General features: G+C 50.8%; 1 protein-coding gene across 2 annotated transcripts in view; it reads right to left on the bottom strand.

Moving 5' to 3' along the window:
* The window catches only part of LTBP2 (latent transforming growth factor beta binding protein 2), a 59976-nt gene that overhangs the window by 21635 nt on the left and 24718 nt on the right, over positions 1–13623 (bottom strand). For both annotated transcript variants that reach the window (XM_065752598.1, XM_065752608.1), the window contains exons 4-8: positions 11437–11618; positions 9981–10151; positions 8327–8527; positions 7678–7943; positions 6003–6105 (exon numbers count right to left, since the gene is read on the bottom strand). In XM_065752598.1, coding sequence (XP_065608670.1) covers positions 6003–6105; positions 7678–7943; positions 8327–8527; positions 9981–10151; positions 11437–11618 — 923 coding nt within the window. The remainder of the gene's footprint in view (positions 1–6002; positions 6106–7677; positions 7944–8326; positions 8528–9980; positions 10152–11436; positions 11619–13623) is intronic.

The following is a 13623-nucleotide window of genomic DNA, read 5'->3' as shown; positions in this document are numbered from 1 at the left end:
ACTAAGCCTGCACAGCATCCCGCAGCCAGATGCTGCTGGGGAAAGGCAAAGCACAAAGCAGTGGTGATGGGGGTGAGCAGGCAGGTCTGGAGCCACCTCAGCACTGCAAGGCAAGTCTGAAGAAACCTGCAGATCATTAATGCAGCAAATTACTCTCACAAGGCTGCAGGTGGATATCTTAGTCTTGCAAAGAAACATATACTCCCTGGAAAGAACCTGCAGTGGGGGTCAGGGTCCATTTTTCTCTCACACCACTGGTAGAAAAGGGAGAGTGGCTTTGGAGGCTGCTCCACTGGAAGATGGCAAAGGGCAATGCCTGTGAAAGTGCAGATCTGTTGACTGGAAAGGGCAGAGATTCCTTCCTCCTGTGTCTGTCTGTCTGTCTACACTCTGGGAAAAGTTTCTCCTGGAGACAGAGCCCACTGATAGAACAGCTGAATTTCATCTGTTAGGCAGAGGGATTCCAGGCATGCTGTAGGCAGGGTACCCTGGCTCCTGATTCAAGGATTTCAGAGCCTCATCTCCTGGGCTCTTCTGCCCACTTCTGCTTTGGAATTGAAATGATGGGCTCTGCACAGACTTAACTCCTCTTGGCCCTTCCTCACCTCCAACTCTTCTGTCTTCATCGAGGACAATATTAGCACAGAATGAGATAGAAAACAAATGCATGGAAATAGGCATTTTGCAGTCTAGTAGGACATTCTTTAAGCAGCTAGGCACACTTTGGAGTCAGCCATCCCAGGAGAAGAGGCTTTGCTTAGGAACCTTCTCCTGGGCTCTTGGGTCAGTGGGTAGATGTGGTGCTGACAGAGCCAGGTGAATGGGGATAAGGAAAACAGGACAAAGCTCAGTCTGATGGTGAAATGGAAAGAAACTGCTGCTAGCTGCAGGGCTTTGAGTGAGGCAAGGTCTGTGGGGTGAGATAATATGTTGCTTTAAGCCAGCCAATATTGCTGTTAAAAAGGGAAGAAGCAGGCCTGTGGTTAGATGAGCAGTGAGGAAATGCTTGGATGCTGAAAGCCAGCCTATTTCTTTCAACTCTTTCCATTTAAAAACCAAAAGCATTCTCTCTCTGCAAAGCCTTGTCTCGCTGACCTCCTTTGCCACTTGAAAGACCAGTAGCCATTTCTGGAGACCCTGGCCTAGCTCTACAGAACAGCCTTAGCTCTGCTGGATCCCAGCATCTCCCTGCACAGGTACTAGTCATGAGTTTCTCAGCCCATGGGTGTTGAAAGGAGCCAACATAGTGTCACAGCTGCTAAACCCACCGGCAGGAGAGCAGAGCAGCTCTAACTCCCCAGCAGTCTCCAGAAAAAAAACACTTTGAAGATGTCAGGTCAAGAGGCCTGTGGCCAAAGGCTGTGACTGTGGGGATAAGCTGAATACCCAGGCAGAATGGACAAGGAGACGATGTAAATCCTTGAGCTGTGTCACAACCTTTCTCCTCTCCTCTGGATGCTCTTTCATAGTGAGGCTTCCTTACAGCTTTCTCAATGCCCTAGCAAAAGGAATGTTGGCTGGAAGGGGAGGGAGTGCACCGGCACTGATGTGAAACAGGAAACCAGCCCTCTGGTCCATGCATGGTCAACAAAGATCTTTGAGGTGAAAAGATACTTGAAGGGGAAAAAAAGTAATTGCTGTTGGCCTTTGGGGTTATTTCTGCAGAGAGAACATCACTCTGCTTCCAGAGCAGCATAAGTTACTTCCACACTATTGCAGTGCTGTGTTGCCATGTTCTGAGACCACAATACTGCACATAAGTAATGGGAAAAACAGGAACTCTGCAGAACAGGGCAGTCATTAAAAAATGCTGCACTTGCACTCTGCAGTACTGTCACAATCTTGTAGAGATTTCAGTTTCTTCCCCCACCTCCAGCCCTTCCTTACAGTCCCAGACAGACTCTGTATGGCACATGATGCAGCGGTGGCACAAACAGCCTCCTCAGCAGCCTCCTTCCCATATTCCCTTTTTTCCCCCAATCTCTATCCTCCCTAATGTGACTGCAAGAAGAGCAGCCCAGGGGATGGTTTTTAAGGGGATTCCTGTTGCTGTTTCAATGCCTGCAGGCACGGCACAGAGGAGCGTGTGGCTGGCAGATCCGCTCTGTGTTCCCCATGATGACGGCTCCATGGGTGAGCTGCCACCCCTCTCACAGTGGGAGGTCTGTTTGGGGAGTGCTGTGGATGCCAAGCCAGACATTACAAGATCCAACTTTCCAGTGAAATTCAGACTTTTCTCTAGGACAAAAAACTTGAAAAAACATGGGGAATGGGAATGAAAACAAAACAATGGCCTTCAAAGACTTGTTTCTTAATGCAGCTAAAACCTCTGGGCAGGAGGATGGAAAGCAGCACAGGAAGATCAGCAGCGAGCACAGCCAGCCAGTGCATGGCCAAGGCCATGCTCAGCCTGGTGCAAGCCTGTGCTGCAGCACAGACAGTTAAAACGCAGCACACCTGGAAGATGCTAGTTTACTGCTCTGGCCAGAAAGTTCCCCAAGCCCACACAGAAAGATTAGACTGGTTGCAGAACTAGGGAGGAGGTGGAACAGGGGAGGGGCTGAGGCACAGAAGAAGCCACCACACAGGGCTTCATCTCAGCAAGAACAGCATCCTCCTCACCTGGCCAGCTGCTCTCCCACTGTGTTCTCTACCAGAGAAACCCTGTAGACTGTCAGAGCCTCTCTGGCTGCATACCTCAGCAACCAGTCGCTCTTCTGAATCTTGGAGTTAAAAAGGGAAAGAAAATGAACGTGAGATGAAAGAAATGTGACCTTACATCACAGTAAGCACCTTGCTTTCAGGAAAAAAGCTCTGTGATACCAGTTTCCTTTATTCCCCATGTGCCTGAGGTGGACCAAGGCAACCTAATGCTCAAGGAACAGCAACATCCAAGTTCACACACCCTCTGAGGTCTGTGTTGACCTGTAGCTTCCAGGGAAGGACAAATTGCTCTCTTGGGTCTTGTTAGCTTTACTTGGCATGGCCCATCTCTTGTCCTTGCACCAGCATGTTCTTCTCCACAGGCAACTACACACCCCAGAATTGTATGTGGTCTATGAGTGAAGCAGGAGCAGCTCTGCCCAGCAGAATGCCTTGGCACTGCCCAAATGCCCTATGTTTGGTCTCCTGCAGCTTCCTCAGCCTGATTCCCTTTTTACACCACCATCCTTCTTCAAGCTTTACCTTCTGTCTGCTGCAATGGAAAACCTGCTATAGAAAGTTCTGGCCAGGTCACACTACATCTCTACCTCTGTTCTGAATTCGGCAGAATGTAGTCAAAGCATTTGAATATCTTTGCTTTTCCAACATAAGGCAAAACATAAAAAATACCAGGGACCGATCATGGCAGGTTCACTCGGACAGATGCCTGCCTTGATTTCCTCCTCTTCTCTGATGTCTTTCCGTGCACAAACATGTACCAAACATGAAAGTTGCACTCGACAGAGACATCCGGACGTATCCAGACTCTACTAACAATCAGTGTCTCGGGCAGACAGTCAATCCAAACAAGTTCTCCATTTGTCTAGCTCTTGCCTGGCTGCACTTCTGTACATTTGTAAGTGTTTACACTGAACTTGCTTCTGCCATTTCTGTCTCTGGTTGCTGGAATGAAATTCCCAGAGCTGTCAAGTCTGCTCTGGTGCATGCTTCTCTAGGATGCACGAGCGTAACGCAGAGCTCTCGTCAAAGACCACTGTGCCAAGAAGCAAGCTGGAAGCATCCACTGGACATGTTATCTCTGTGCACATGACCACAGGTCACCGAACAACAGCCCAGCAACTTTGAGTGAGCAAAATGCAAGCCAGCTAGACCAGAAGACAGACTAGACATGAGCACAGGACATGGTCTGCAGCAGGAATGATGCAATGATGCCTTCGTGCTGAACCCAGCAGAAGGTCCTTGAGAGGACACAGAGCTCAGTGGCTCTTTTAAAGCAGAAAGATCATGAAGAATTGGGGGTTTTCCCTGGCAATGCCTCTGAGTGAGATTTCTTGTATATGAAGACACTGCTCCAGAGAAAACTATTCTTTCACCAAGCATCTGCCCTACATTGCCCCTCGCTTGAATTGTGTGGTCTCTTGCATGTGGGGATAGTTAGAGGGCAGTCAATCAGAAGTAGCCAAAAGAGAAAGATATTTGCACACAATTAAAAAGGATGAAAACAGCCCCTTCAGCTAGCCTGAATTCCTGCCAAAACCAACAAGAGTCATTTGGTTTGCAAAGGGGAACTGTAACCCCCAGAGCCAGAGGGACTGAGGATGGTAATTTTTTGTGGCACAGGAAGATAGAGGGCCCAGGGGAGACATTTTTCATTTTACCATGAAATTCACCTGAAAAAAAGCCAGACAAACATCTGCCCACTCAGTGAGGACCAGCAGTGACAACCTCCTGGAGCTGCAGCTGGAACTCAGGCATGTGCTGAGCTGTGGGAGTGGGACCTGCAGGCACTTCTTAAACACATTTGCTCTGCTGGATGACTGCAAGGAGCATATGAAGGTATTTAATGACCCTTTTCATGGTAACCTGTGATTAAGGAAGCATTTTGGAATCCTGAAGATCTAAGTCCAGCAGAGACGACCCTGCTGCAGTTACGGGCATAACTGCCAAGAGAAACCTAACATCCTGGCATGGTGGAAGAGAAAAAAGGTGAAAAGATTTTGCAGCCACCTGCAGCCTAACAGAAGTGCTGAGCAGCTGTCCTGCTTCCTAATGGATGGTTCACAGGAAACAGTGAGCAGGTGACTGCTGTGAGATGGGACCGGGGAGGGATGTGCAAGTCAGGCACACTAGAGAAAACACTAGAATGCCATGGGAAAAAAAGGAGAAGGCTGAGGCATCTGGATGCATTTTCTGTTTGCCTTGATTCTAGCAGCTGCACAGTCACATGGATGCTTGGGGCTGGCACATAAGAGGACCACAGATGGGCAGGCCTATAGCAGAGTGGGAAGATAACAGCAATCAGAGCTCATTGGAGCTGAGCTGGGTTCTAAGATGCTGACAGTCCAGTCTATGATTGCAAAGAATTTGTTTTCAGATTGGCTGAGGAGGAGCTGAATGAAGGGACCACAGGAAGGAAAAAGAAATGCAAGCAGTTCTGGGAAGTGTACAAGTGAAAGAGAGGTAGAGCTAGGAGGAGCCAGTATCACACTGACATAAAATCTCCTGTCTTGGAGACCTCTGTTATTCTCAGTGGTCAAAGCACCACTGAGTTTGCTTCAGTAATTATGAGCAGCGAAGGCACAAGAACACACAACAAGAGTGATGAAGCTGGGAAAGAAAGAAGAGAGCAGCTCCCTGCCTGCACAAGCTGAGCTGCACTCTCTGTACCGCACTGTGCCACATCCAGCACCGGCCAGCACCTTGTCCTGCACCAGACCTGGTCAGAGCTGGCTGCTCTGAAACCATGCCATCTGGTCAGCCAGGCCATATGCAAGGTAGACATTTCCCATGGGGGGCTGCCCCCAGAGAGGAGACCCTCAGCACAGGCCCTCCACATTCTCCTGTGAGTTGTGAGGGGGTAACATGCAAGGGGCTGAGCCCTCCCATCCAATCCCATCTCACTCCAGCCAACACAGTATGCCCCCCCAAAAATGTATGCTGTGGCAGTGAGGAATCCTTGCTGGGGCCAGGTGGGCCCATCCAGTTCCCCAGCACGGAGCAGCAGCTCTGGATGCCTGTGCCCCTGGAACGGACAGCGGGTGCACTCCTGCCAATTGTTTGATGTACTGTTATTTCCAGAGCCCCTGCCAAGCCTGTGTCGGGCTGAGAGCAAGCCCGTAACTCTATAGGGCCGAGTCTGCAGCCTCCCCTGCTAATCTAGCACTGCACCTCCTAAAACCGCCGCTGTTGTTTTCCTGTTTCTCCCTCCTAATGAGTCTGGCATAGAGAGAACTATTTGCACAGGCAATGAGAAGCAAGTGCCACAAGTGGAACCAACACCTAAGCAGAATGCTGTGCCCAGCAGTGTGGTGGGCATCAGCTCTGGCAGCAGCTCTTACCTGGTCGAGGGGGGCAGGCCAGGCACCTGTCCACCCCCCAGAAGAGCCCCACACTGCCACAGCAGTCTTCCAGCAGGGTCAGCCCTGGCAGCGGGTTGGTGCACTGTGGAGAGAGAGGAGGGGGGTCAGGCATCACACTGGAGTCAGGACTGAGCATCTGTCCCACTTGGCTCACAAGGGCGATGAGGGCTCTGGGTAGATGGTAGCACCGTGCTTGCAGCAAAGCCCCCCATAGGGCTGGGGATGCAGTTTAAGACAGTAAACAGTTCTGCAGACAGAAAAACACACATCTCCCTCAGCTGCACCCCTCGAAGGAGAAGGGGGCATTCAGTGGAGCAGAACATACACTAGAGATGGTATCACCCAGCCAAGCTCTCAGCTCAGCCCCGTGCTGGACAATTAGCCGGCAAAATGGGTGCACCACTCCAGCCCTGTGGAGAGCTGGCAGTCAGACACTTTCCTTTGCTTAATGAGCCTCTCTTTCCCCCCCGCCAAGGCTCTCTGGATTACAGGCTTCCCCATTGGAGTCGAGCTGCCACGGCCCGCAGGCCAGGTCTGGCCCCTGTCCACGTGCAGATGGCGGTGTGCCCAGCACTTGCATTCCCATCAGCTAGGCTGCAGGCTGAGCAGGGGGAGGCAAGCATGTCCCACTGGGCTCCACAGATCAGCCCCACCTAATGGGGTGCAAGTATGACTGGGGTACGCCTGCCTCCTCCCCCAACACCTCTGAGTGCTCCTCCCACTCCTCAGCTGCTGGAGTAAGTCACGGTGCTTTCGAGAGCATCTCTGAGCTGGCCACAGGGAGGACAAACTTGCCTCAGTGGTCAGAGAGCCATGCCCACAGAGGAACAGGGCTTTTCCAGCCCTCTTGTGAGATGCTCGGGATCTGATCTCATTTATTCTTGTGCTAGGGAATCTGCTTAGAAGTGTCTTGGATGGGACAGACTTAAAAGATGGGATGGGAACCAGCAGCAGCTCTGGGAACAGGCTGAGTGGGGAGAGGAGGCAGAGTCCTGGACTGCCCCACTAGGGTCTCGCTAAGAGCAAGCTGCTCCAGGGAACTCACAGGTGTTCCTATGGGTGCCAAAAACCTCCAATACTTTTCCAGTGATGCAAAAGAAACATATGGGGAGAGACAAAATAAGAAATTACGATGACTGCAGGCTGGGGGTGAGAAAGCCCCTCATACGCGTTTGCTTCCCAAGCCCTGACCGAGCTGCCCAGGAAGGCGACGTTCCATGGAAATCAGACTTTCATTTATCGTCTGAGAGGGAAAGGAATTTTCCTATGTTTTATACATTTCCTACAGTAATCACAGAGCGTGGCTGTAAATGTTGCTATAAATAGGGCACCTTATTTTAAACGAGACTGTGTGTGAAAGCTATCAAGTCTGGGCTATGCTGCCCCAGGGCACAGCCTGCTCGGGGCAAGATAGCGTGGCCTCCTTCTCAGGCCAAAACAAGGGATTTTCTTCCCAAGTAACACATACAATACATTCTTCCCACATAACACATTGCTGCCCATGCCTATAGTACTTGGACGTTGTCCACACATCATGCTGAACAGATTCATGTGACGGAAGCCTACCATTCCTGCCCCATATTCAAACATACCCATTCACCAGAAACAGAAACATGGCCATGCACTCTTCCAAAGCTGATGAGTGACCCCTCACCTGCCCATGGAGAGCCTCCCGAAAGCACCTCCCCAGCAACCCTTGTGATCTCTGCTGCTGGCCTCCCTCAGTGGTGATGCTGTTGCCGTTCCCATTGCTGTAGGTGTACCAGGGCACCGCGGCCATCTGAGGCACCAGCACTGCCTCCACGCTGTTCTCCTCTGACACCTCGGAGTCACCCCGCACCCTGGCCACCTGGTGAATCTGCACAGTGGCTTCTGGAGGGTGGTTGATATGGACGTTCACCAGGGAAGGGTTTAGGGAAGCTGGAAGATGAATTCATACCATAGTTGTGATGATCTAGCTGAAGAGTATTCTGTTCATCAACGAAAGCACAGGGGAGGAGAGGCAGACTGACCATATCAGGGTTCTCTGCTTCTCTGTTCTCACTTTGTCCTGAAAACAGGACAAACTTACCAAGAGCTTAACCCTAATCCCAATCTTCACCTGTGCCAGAGCTAGCACCATTCACCCCTTCTCTTTCCTCCTTGTAGCACTTCCCCTGAGCTTCCTGATTCCCATACCCACTGTCTTGGTCAGTCTTTGGTCCCCTGGCCACAGCTAGATCCCCAGGGCAAGGCTCCATCAGCACGAGGCACAGGCCCTTCTCCAAGCCAGGTGCCTGCATGGTCAGAGGAACTGCACTCACCCAGCTGGTTGGACAAGGGCAGAGTGTACGTGGAGTGCTTCATAGAGCCACTGGCTACGGTGTTTGGTGCCTTCCCTCCTTGCTTCTTTTCTGGAGAGGGGGCTGGCAAGTGGCAAAACTTCCCTGTGGAGTTGGAAGGGCACCAGCACTCATCACGGCCAACACAGCGTCCTCCATTCAGGCAGGGGATCTGGCAGAAGTCTGCAAGGCAAAAGGAGGCCTGCTCAGTGGAGACACCAAACCCCTGCCTCTGGCTGAGGAACTGGAGCATGGCTGGCATGAACCCCGGGAGCCCTGCTGTGCAAAGCACAGAAACTACGGTCCTCCCTGAACTCTGCACAGAGCTGGAGCCGTGAGCTGATGATGAGCCCTCTCTTGGGGCCACAGCCAGCATGGGGCATCTGTGCTGTGAAGCAATGTTGCTGGCCCAGCAGCATTCCCTTGGCGCAGGGCAGGAGCTGTGGCAGCCACAGGCAGCCGAGTCAGCACAGTTCCCACTTTTCTGCATTGAGGGATTTTGAGCCCCCTCTCAACTTGGCAAGGATTTTCCTCCCAACCAGGAGGGAGGTGAGTGGGGATGGGGGAGGCAAAGGAGAGAACGGGCAGCGAGCCACACGTGCAAAGCCTCTCTCTCGGCCAGCCTCAGTCCTGCCAGCAGCTGGAGCGGGGGAAGCATGGAGCAGGACAGAAGAACTGGGAGCAATTCATCTGCACAGGCTTGGAAAAAGCATCTGCTGCTGATGAAACTGAAGTCACGTCTTTTCTGGTCTCATCAGATGGCTGGAGCAATTTAGAGTGCATTTCTGTGTAAGTAGCACTCAAGCAAGGCACGGAATTTCCTAACAGATCATCCTGACTCATTTCAGCATGAGATGAGACATTGCTTCTGCACATGCCAGGATGGCTTGTTGGGTTCACCCCAGGGGATGGGCTCCTACCCTGCTCAGAGCTCCACTTGCTCAAGTAAAGTTCTGGGGGGAGCTGACACATCTTTGGATTGGGATCTAGGCAGAAATTCTCATGAACCCATATCACACAGTGTCCACAATGTACTCCGTGTTGGAAGAGCTTGAGTCACAGAGGCTCTCATGACAGGCCCCACTAGCTCCCACTAGCTGGCTCCACGAGGATGTGCCCAACCCACACCTCGGTATCCCAGTGACCAGATGAGCAATCCCAGCAGCTCTCATAGGCAAGCAGAGATTTCTGCAGCCCTGTCTATAGGAATGGCTTGCAACCTGCAGCCAGCTCTCCTGGCTGCCACGTGAGTGAAAGGAGAGAACAGGAGGAAATTAGGTGATGAAAGTCAGCCCCAGGACTGAATGCCAATGAAAGCAGCGAGCTGGCTTGGAGAAGGAAGGGGCGGCAAGGTTTGGCTGTGGGCCTGGCTCAAATACACACGTCCCCCCTACCTAGGGCGGGATGGAAATAGAAGTTGCTTGTCCAAGAAAGAGAGCAGTGAGGCAAGATCTGTCTTTCTATCCCAGAGACAAAGATGGAGTAAGCCTCAGGAGACATCTTTCTAGGCACTGCGAGAGGCCATCTCTTCCCATACCCAACCAGCCCAAGTCCTCAGTCTGTAGAGACAGGAAAGGTGGAAAGAGGAGAAAGCAGTAGCAGGCAAGAAGGTGAACTGGGAGCTTCGGCTACTCACAGATGCGGAAGCCAGACTTGGGATCGTGGTTGTGTCCCCCTTGGCTGTACAGAGTGGTGGTGTCTCCCTTCTCGCAGCTGTTGTAGCAGCGCCCATTCCGGCATGTCTGTTTGCAGATGGTGGGTGTGAAGATTATTTTTATTTTCCTGATCTTCTCTGTCAGGTTGGCCCCTATAGAAGAGAAGGACAGTGATAAGTGGAAGCAGGATCTCCAGGCCAGGGGGATCTCCAACCCATTTCCAGAGCAAGGACTTGCTCCCTGCTCACTCCAGCATGTTCTCTGCTCCAGCATCATTAAAACTTTGTCAACATAGGAAAAACCTCCAGCAGCACGCTCTGCCATAACTCTGGTTCCAGTGACATAACTCCCTGCGAAGGGCCACACACCCACTAGCTCCAGTATAAAAGGATGTTTTTCTCAAACCACTTCATTAGTCTGGATGCTGGCTGCCCTTAAGCCACAGAAAGGCTTCCCACACAACCATACTGGTCCAGCAAGGAGAATATTAAGTTTTGAGAACGTTCATGTATCCCTGCAAGTATCTGCTGATTTCCTGCACCTTGCACTCCTCTGCAGTCCCTCACCATCCCCCCATTAGGTAGAGGGGTAAATTCTACTCAGAGCTCTTGAAGGTTTGTGGAAAACAAACAAGAGGCAGAACTGCTGTGTAACTGTGAGCTAGCTGGCTCAACACCAGAGCTCTCCATTTATGCCCAGCCGTTTTTGGGGCTCCCCACCCTTCCTGCACTCCCCCCTCGTTCTTCCCACTTCAATCCCCACTTCCAGATTACAGCTTTAATCAGACTCACAGCCCTACTCATAAAGGTCAAGATGTCTTGAAGCCTCCTCAGAGAACCATGGCTTCAGAGGAAGCTAAGCTGCAGAAGACAACTTGCATCTGTCCTACTCAGGAGCTGCTTACACTGCCTCATAAACTGCAGGCAGTCTGGCTTGATCTCTGCTTGTGTCAGAATGCACAAAGGGGGTAGCCAAAGGGGAGAACTAGGTGCTGGTTACACAATCTGACCTCCAGGGCTGCTCTAACAGGAAGAAGCTGGGAGGCACCACTCCTACAGGCTGAGGCCACCCCCTTTCAGGGCAGTGCGCTGAAGTAATGTTCAAAAGCTCTGGGAGTCATCTGTCACATCTCCTCTGCCACCCACATTTTGCTTCCCTTCAATGAGGTCTCTCTTTGCAAAGGTCTACAGAGTCACCATTCTTACTCCTCTTTTCCAGCTCTCAGTTTTTCTCCATTCTGCTCCCTTCTCCTCCTTGGAGCTTTGCTCTTCTCTCCTCCACTCCCCACTTCCAAAGTGCTACAGGGATGGCTGGCACCTCCTGTGACTTTGCTTGCCAGCCCCTCGCTATGGTATTCCCACCTACTCCACTGCCCTTCCCAGTGACACCTCAGGACCCAACAAGCAGTCTCAGCAGTGACATCCCTGGATGCCTTACCCCTTGCAGCCAGTGTGTGCTCCTGGAAAGCTGCATGTGGCCCAGAGCTGCCCTGCTCGTGTCCATGCCCGTTGGGCAGTGTGTTAGACGTGAGCTGGCCATTGCTGGCCGGGTAGCGTCGGACAGTCCGCGATGGCCCTGTGTGCTGGGAGGAGACAGGAGAGCCAATTCTGCTCTGAGTCCTGTGGAAGAGAAGAAATGAACTGATACTCCTCACAAGTAACTGTGCTGATCTCAGTGCCCAACTTGCAGCATGTCCTGAGGGCACCTCAGCACCAAGCTGAGCCATCAGCTTCACAGAGCTCTGCTGGGTCCCTCCTTGTTTGTTTTCAGCCACCATTTCACTTAGGGATGACGCCCCACGTCCTTGATATTTATGTCCCCAGAAGACCTGCCCATGGCTGACCCTTTGCCCTCTCCTATATAGACAGCCACCTCGGCTCTCTGCAGGGAACCCAGCCCTGATGATTAACTGATTTTAGCACTGCAGCCAAGGCTGTCATCAGTTTTGTACCTGCTGGGGTACATTGCTCACTCCAACTCATGTCCATCAGGCTGCCACTGCACTGGAATGCCCCAGCTGCCTATCAGAACCTCTGCATGCTGTTGCTGTTGCCTGTCCCACCACAAAGTCTGCAGTACACACAAGCAGCTTCAAATCTGCTCGTTCTTGTGGTGGGGAGTTCTCTCTGGCCCTATATTCCCAGCCCCAGATGAGTGCTGAAAAAACAGAAAGGTAGTCAGAAGTGAAACCAGGACAAGCAAATAAACAAAAATTGAGAGTCACAAACAAGAGAAAATGACCAAGAACTGATACCCATAAATGAAGTTACAACCGTCTGCAGTAAAGGCATTTATGGCTTTTGGTGTTTTCTGGGGACTAAGCAGAACAAAGTCATTTGACTGACAAGGTAACACTTCTTACACCTTATGGATTAGGAGATGGAGAGTGCTATGCAGTTTCTTCCATAAAAACAGCGCAACAGCACATTTTCTCTATTGCACTCACTCCCATTCCTTTGCACTGACTGGCAGCACTGACCCCCAGGAGGTTGCTCTCTGCTTATCATCAAGTAAGTGTATGCCTCACTTTGCTTGAACCACTTGCAAGGAAAAAGACTTCAGAATACCAGGGTCCAAAATGGGATGGCTGCGTATATGCCCCAGGTTTCTTCAAACATCCCAGCCTCAGATTCCACTGAAATCAAACTTAAGCACCAAGAGGTCGTCTGCTTGTCTACACCAACACCTCCATCTCTCACCAAATGTCTTGGGCAAGAAGCTAGCCTTTCCCATTGAAGAGCAGCCCACAGAAGAGCGTCTCCTTTTAGGGGTTCTGCCATTTTCCCTTGTCAAACTCAGCAAAAGGAGGTGTTACAGCATCTGCTGGAAACAGAGTTTTCTAAAATCACTGGGATTGGATAATCCAACAACAGTTGGCTGACAGTAGCTCTGGCTCACAGACATTCCTGTCTTGCATGTCTTGGCGTAATGGTAAGAGTTGGGGAGATGGAAAGGCAACTAAAGCAGCACTGGTATTTGAACAGGTCAAGCCCAATACACAAGGTAACTGCTAGCCAACAACCCAGAAACCAGCCCTGAGCAACAAAACGGAAAAGATGACGCATGGGCCAATTAATTGTGAACTAAAGGAAAGGAATACATTAAAGATGTCAAGCCAACGGGGTCTATGGAGATCCTTTCTTCTCAAACGAGTCCCTTTTCATCATCTGATAGAATTACATGCACACACATGACAGGCTTAGAGCTCATGCTATTCCGATAAAAAAATAAACACAGCAGTACAGTGTCAATCAGGCACATGTGAAACAAATAACAAACTGGCGATGTGACAGGACACAAGAAGTAATTGTCACTGGGGAGCGAATTAGATGGGTTCCAAAGTGATCAGTAAGAGGCCTGGCATGACTTTACAATTTCATCTGGAAATAAATATTTTTATTTCGAAATAAACATACAATCGACGTTGATAATGTGTGCTGCTGACACAAAAATTTGCAATGTGGTGTATCGTGATGAGAACAGAGCAATCATACAGAGCAGTTTGGATCACTTTGTAGGGCAAGTCTATCCAAGCAGTATGGGATTTTAATACAGCCAAATGCAGTATTACTCTTCTAGGCAGGAGGAATGCAGGCAGCAGCTGCAGATAGAAGGAGACAATCC

This window comes from Cyrtonyx montezumae, unplaced genomic scaffold (assembly GCF_038088225.1).
Source record: "Cyrtonyx montezumae isolate F1298 unplaced genomic scaffold, pur_monq_1.0 scaffold_10, whole genome shotgun sequence".
Classification (NCBI taxonomy): Eukaryota; Metazoa; Chordata; class Aves; order Galliformes; family Odontophoridae; genus Cyrtonyx; species Cyrtonyx montezumae.
The sequence above is the reverse complement of the archived record's forward strand: the minus strand, read 5'-3'. Positions and strand labels throughout refer to the sequence as shown.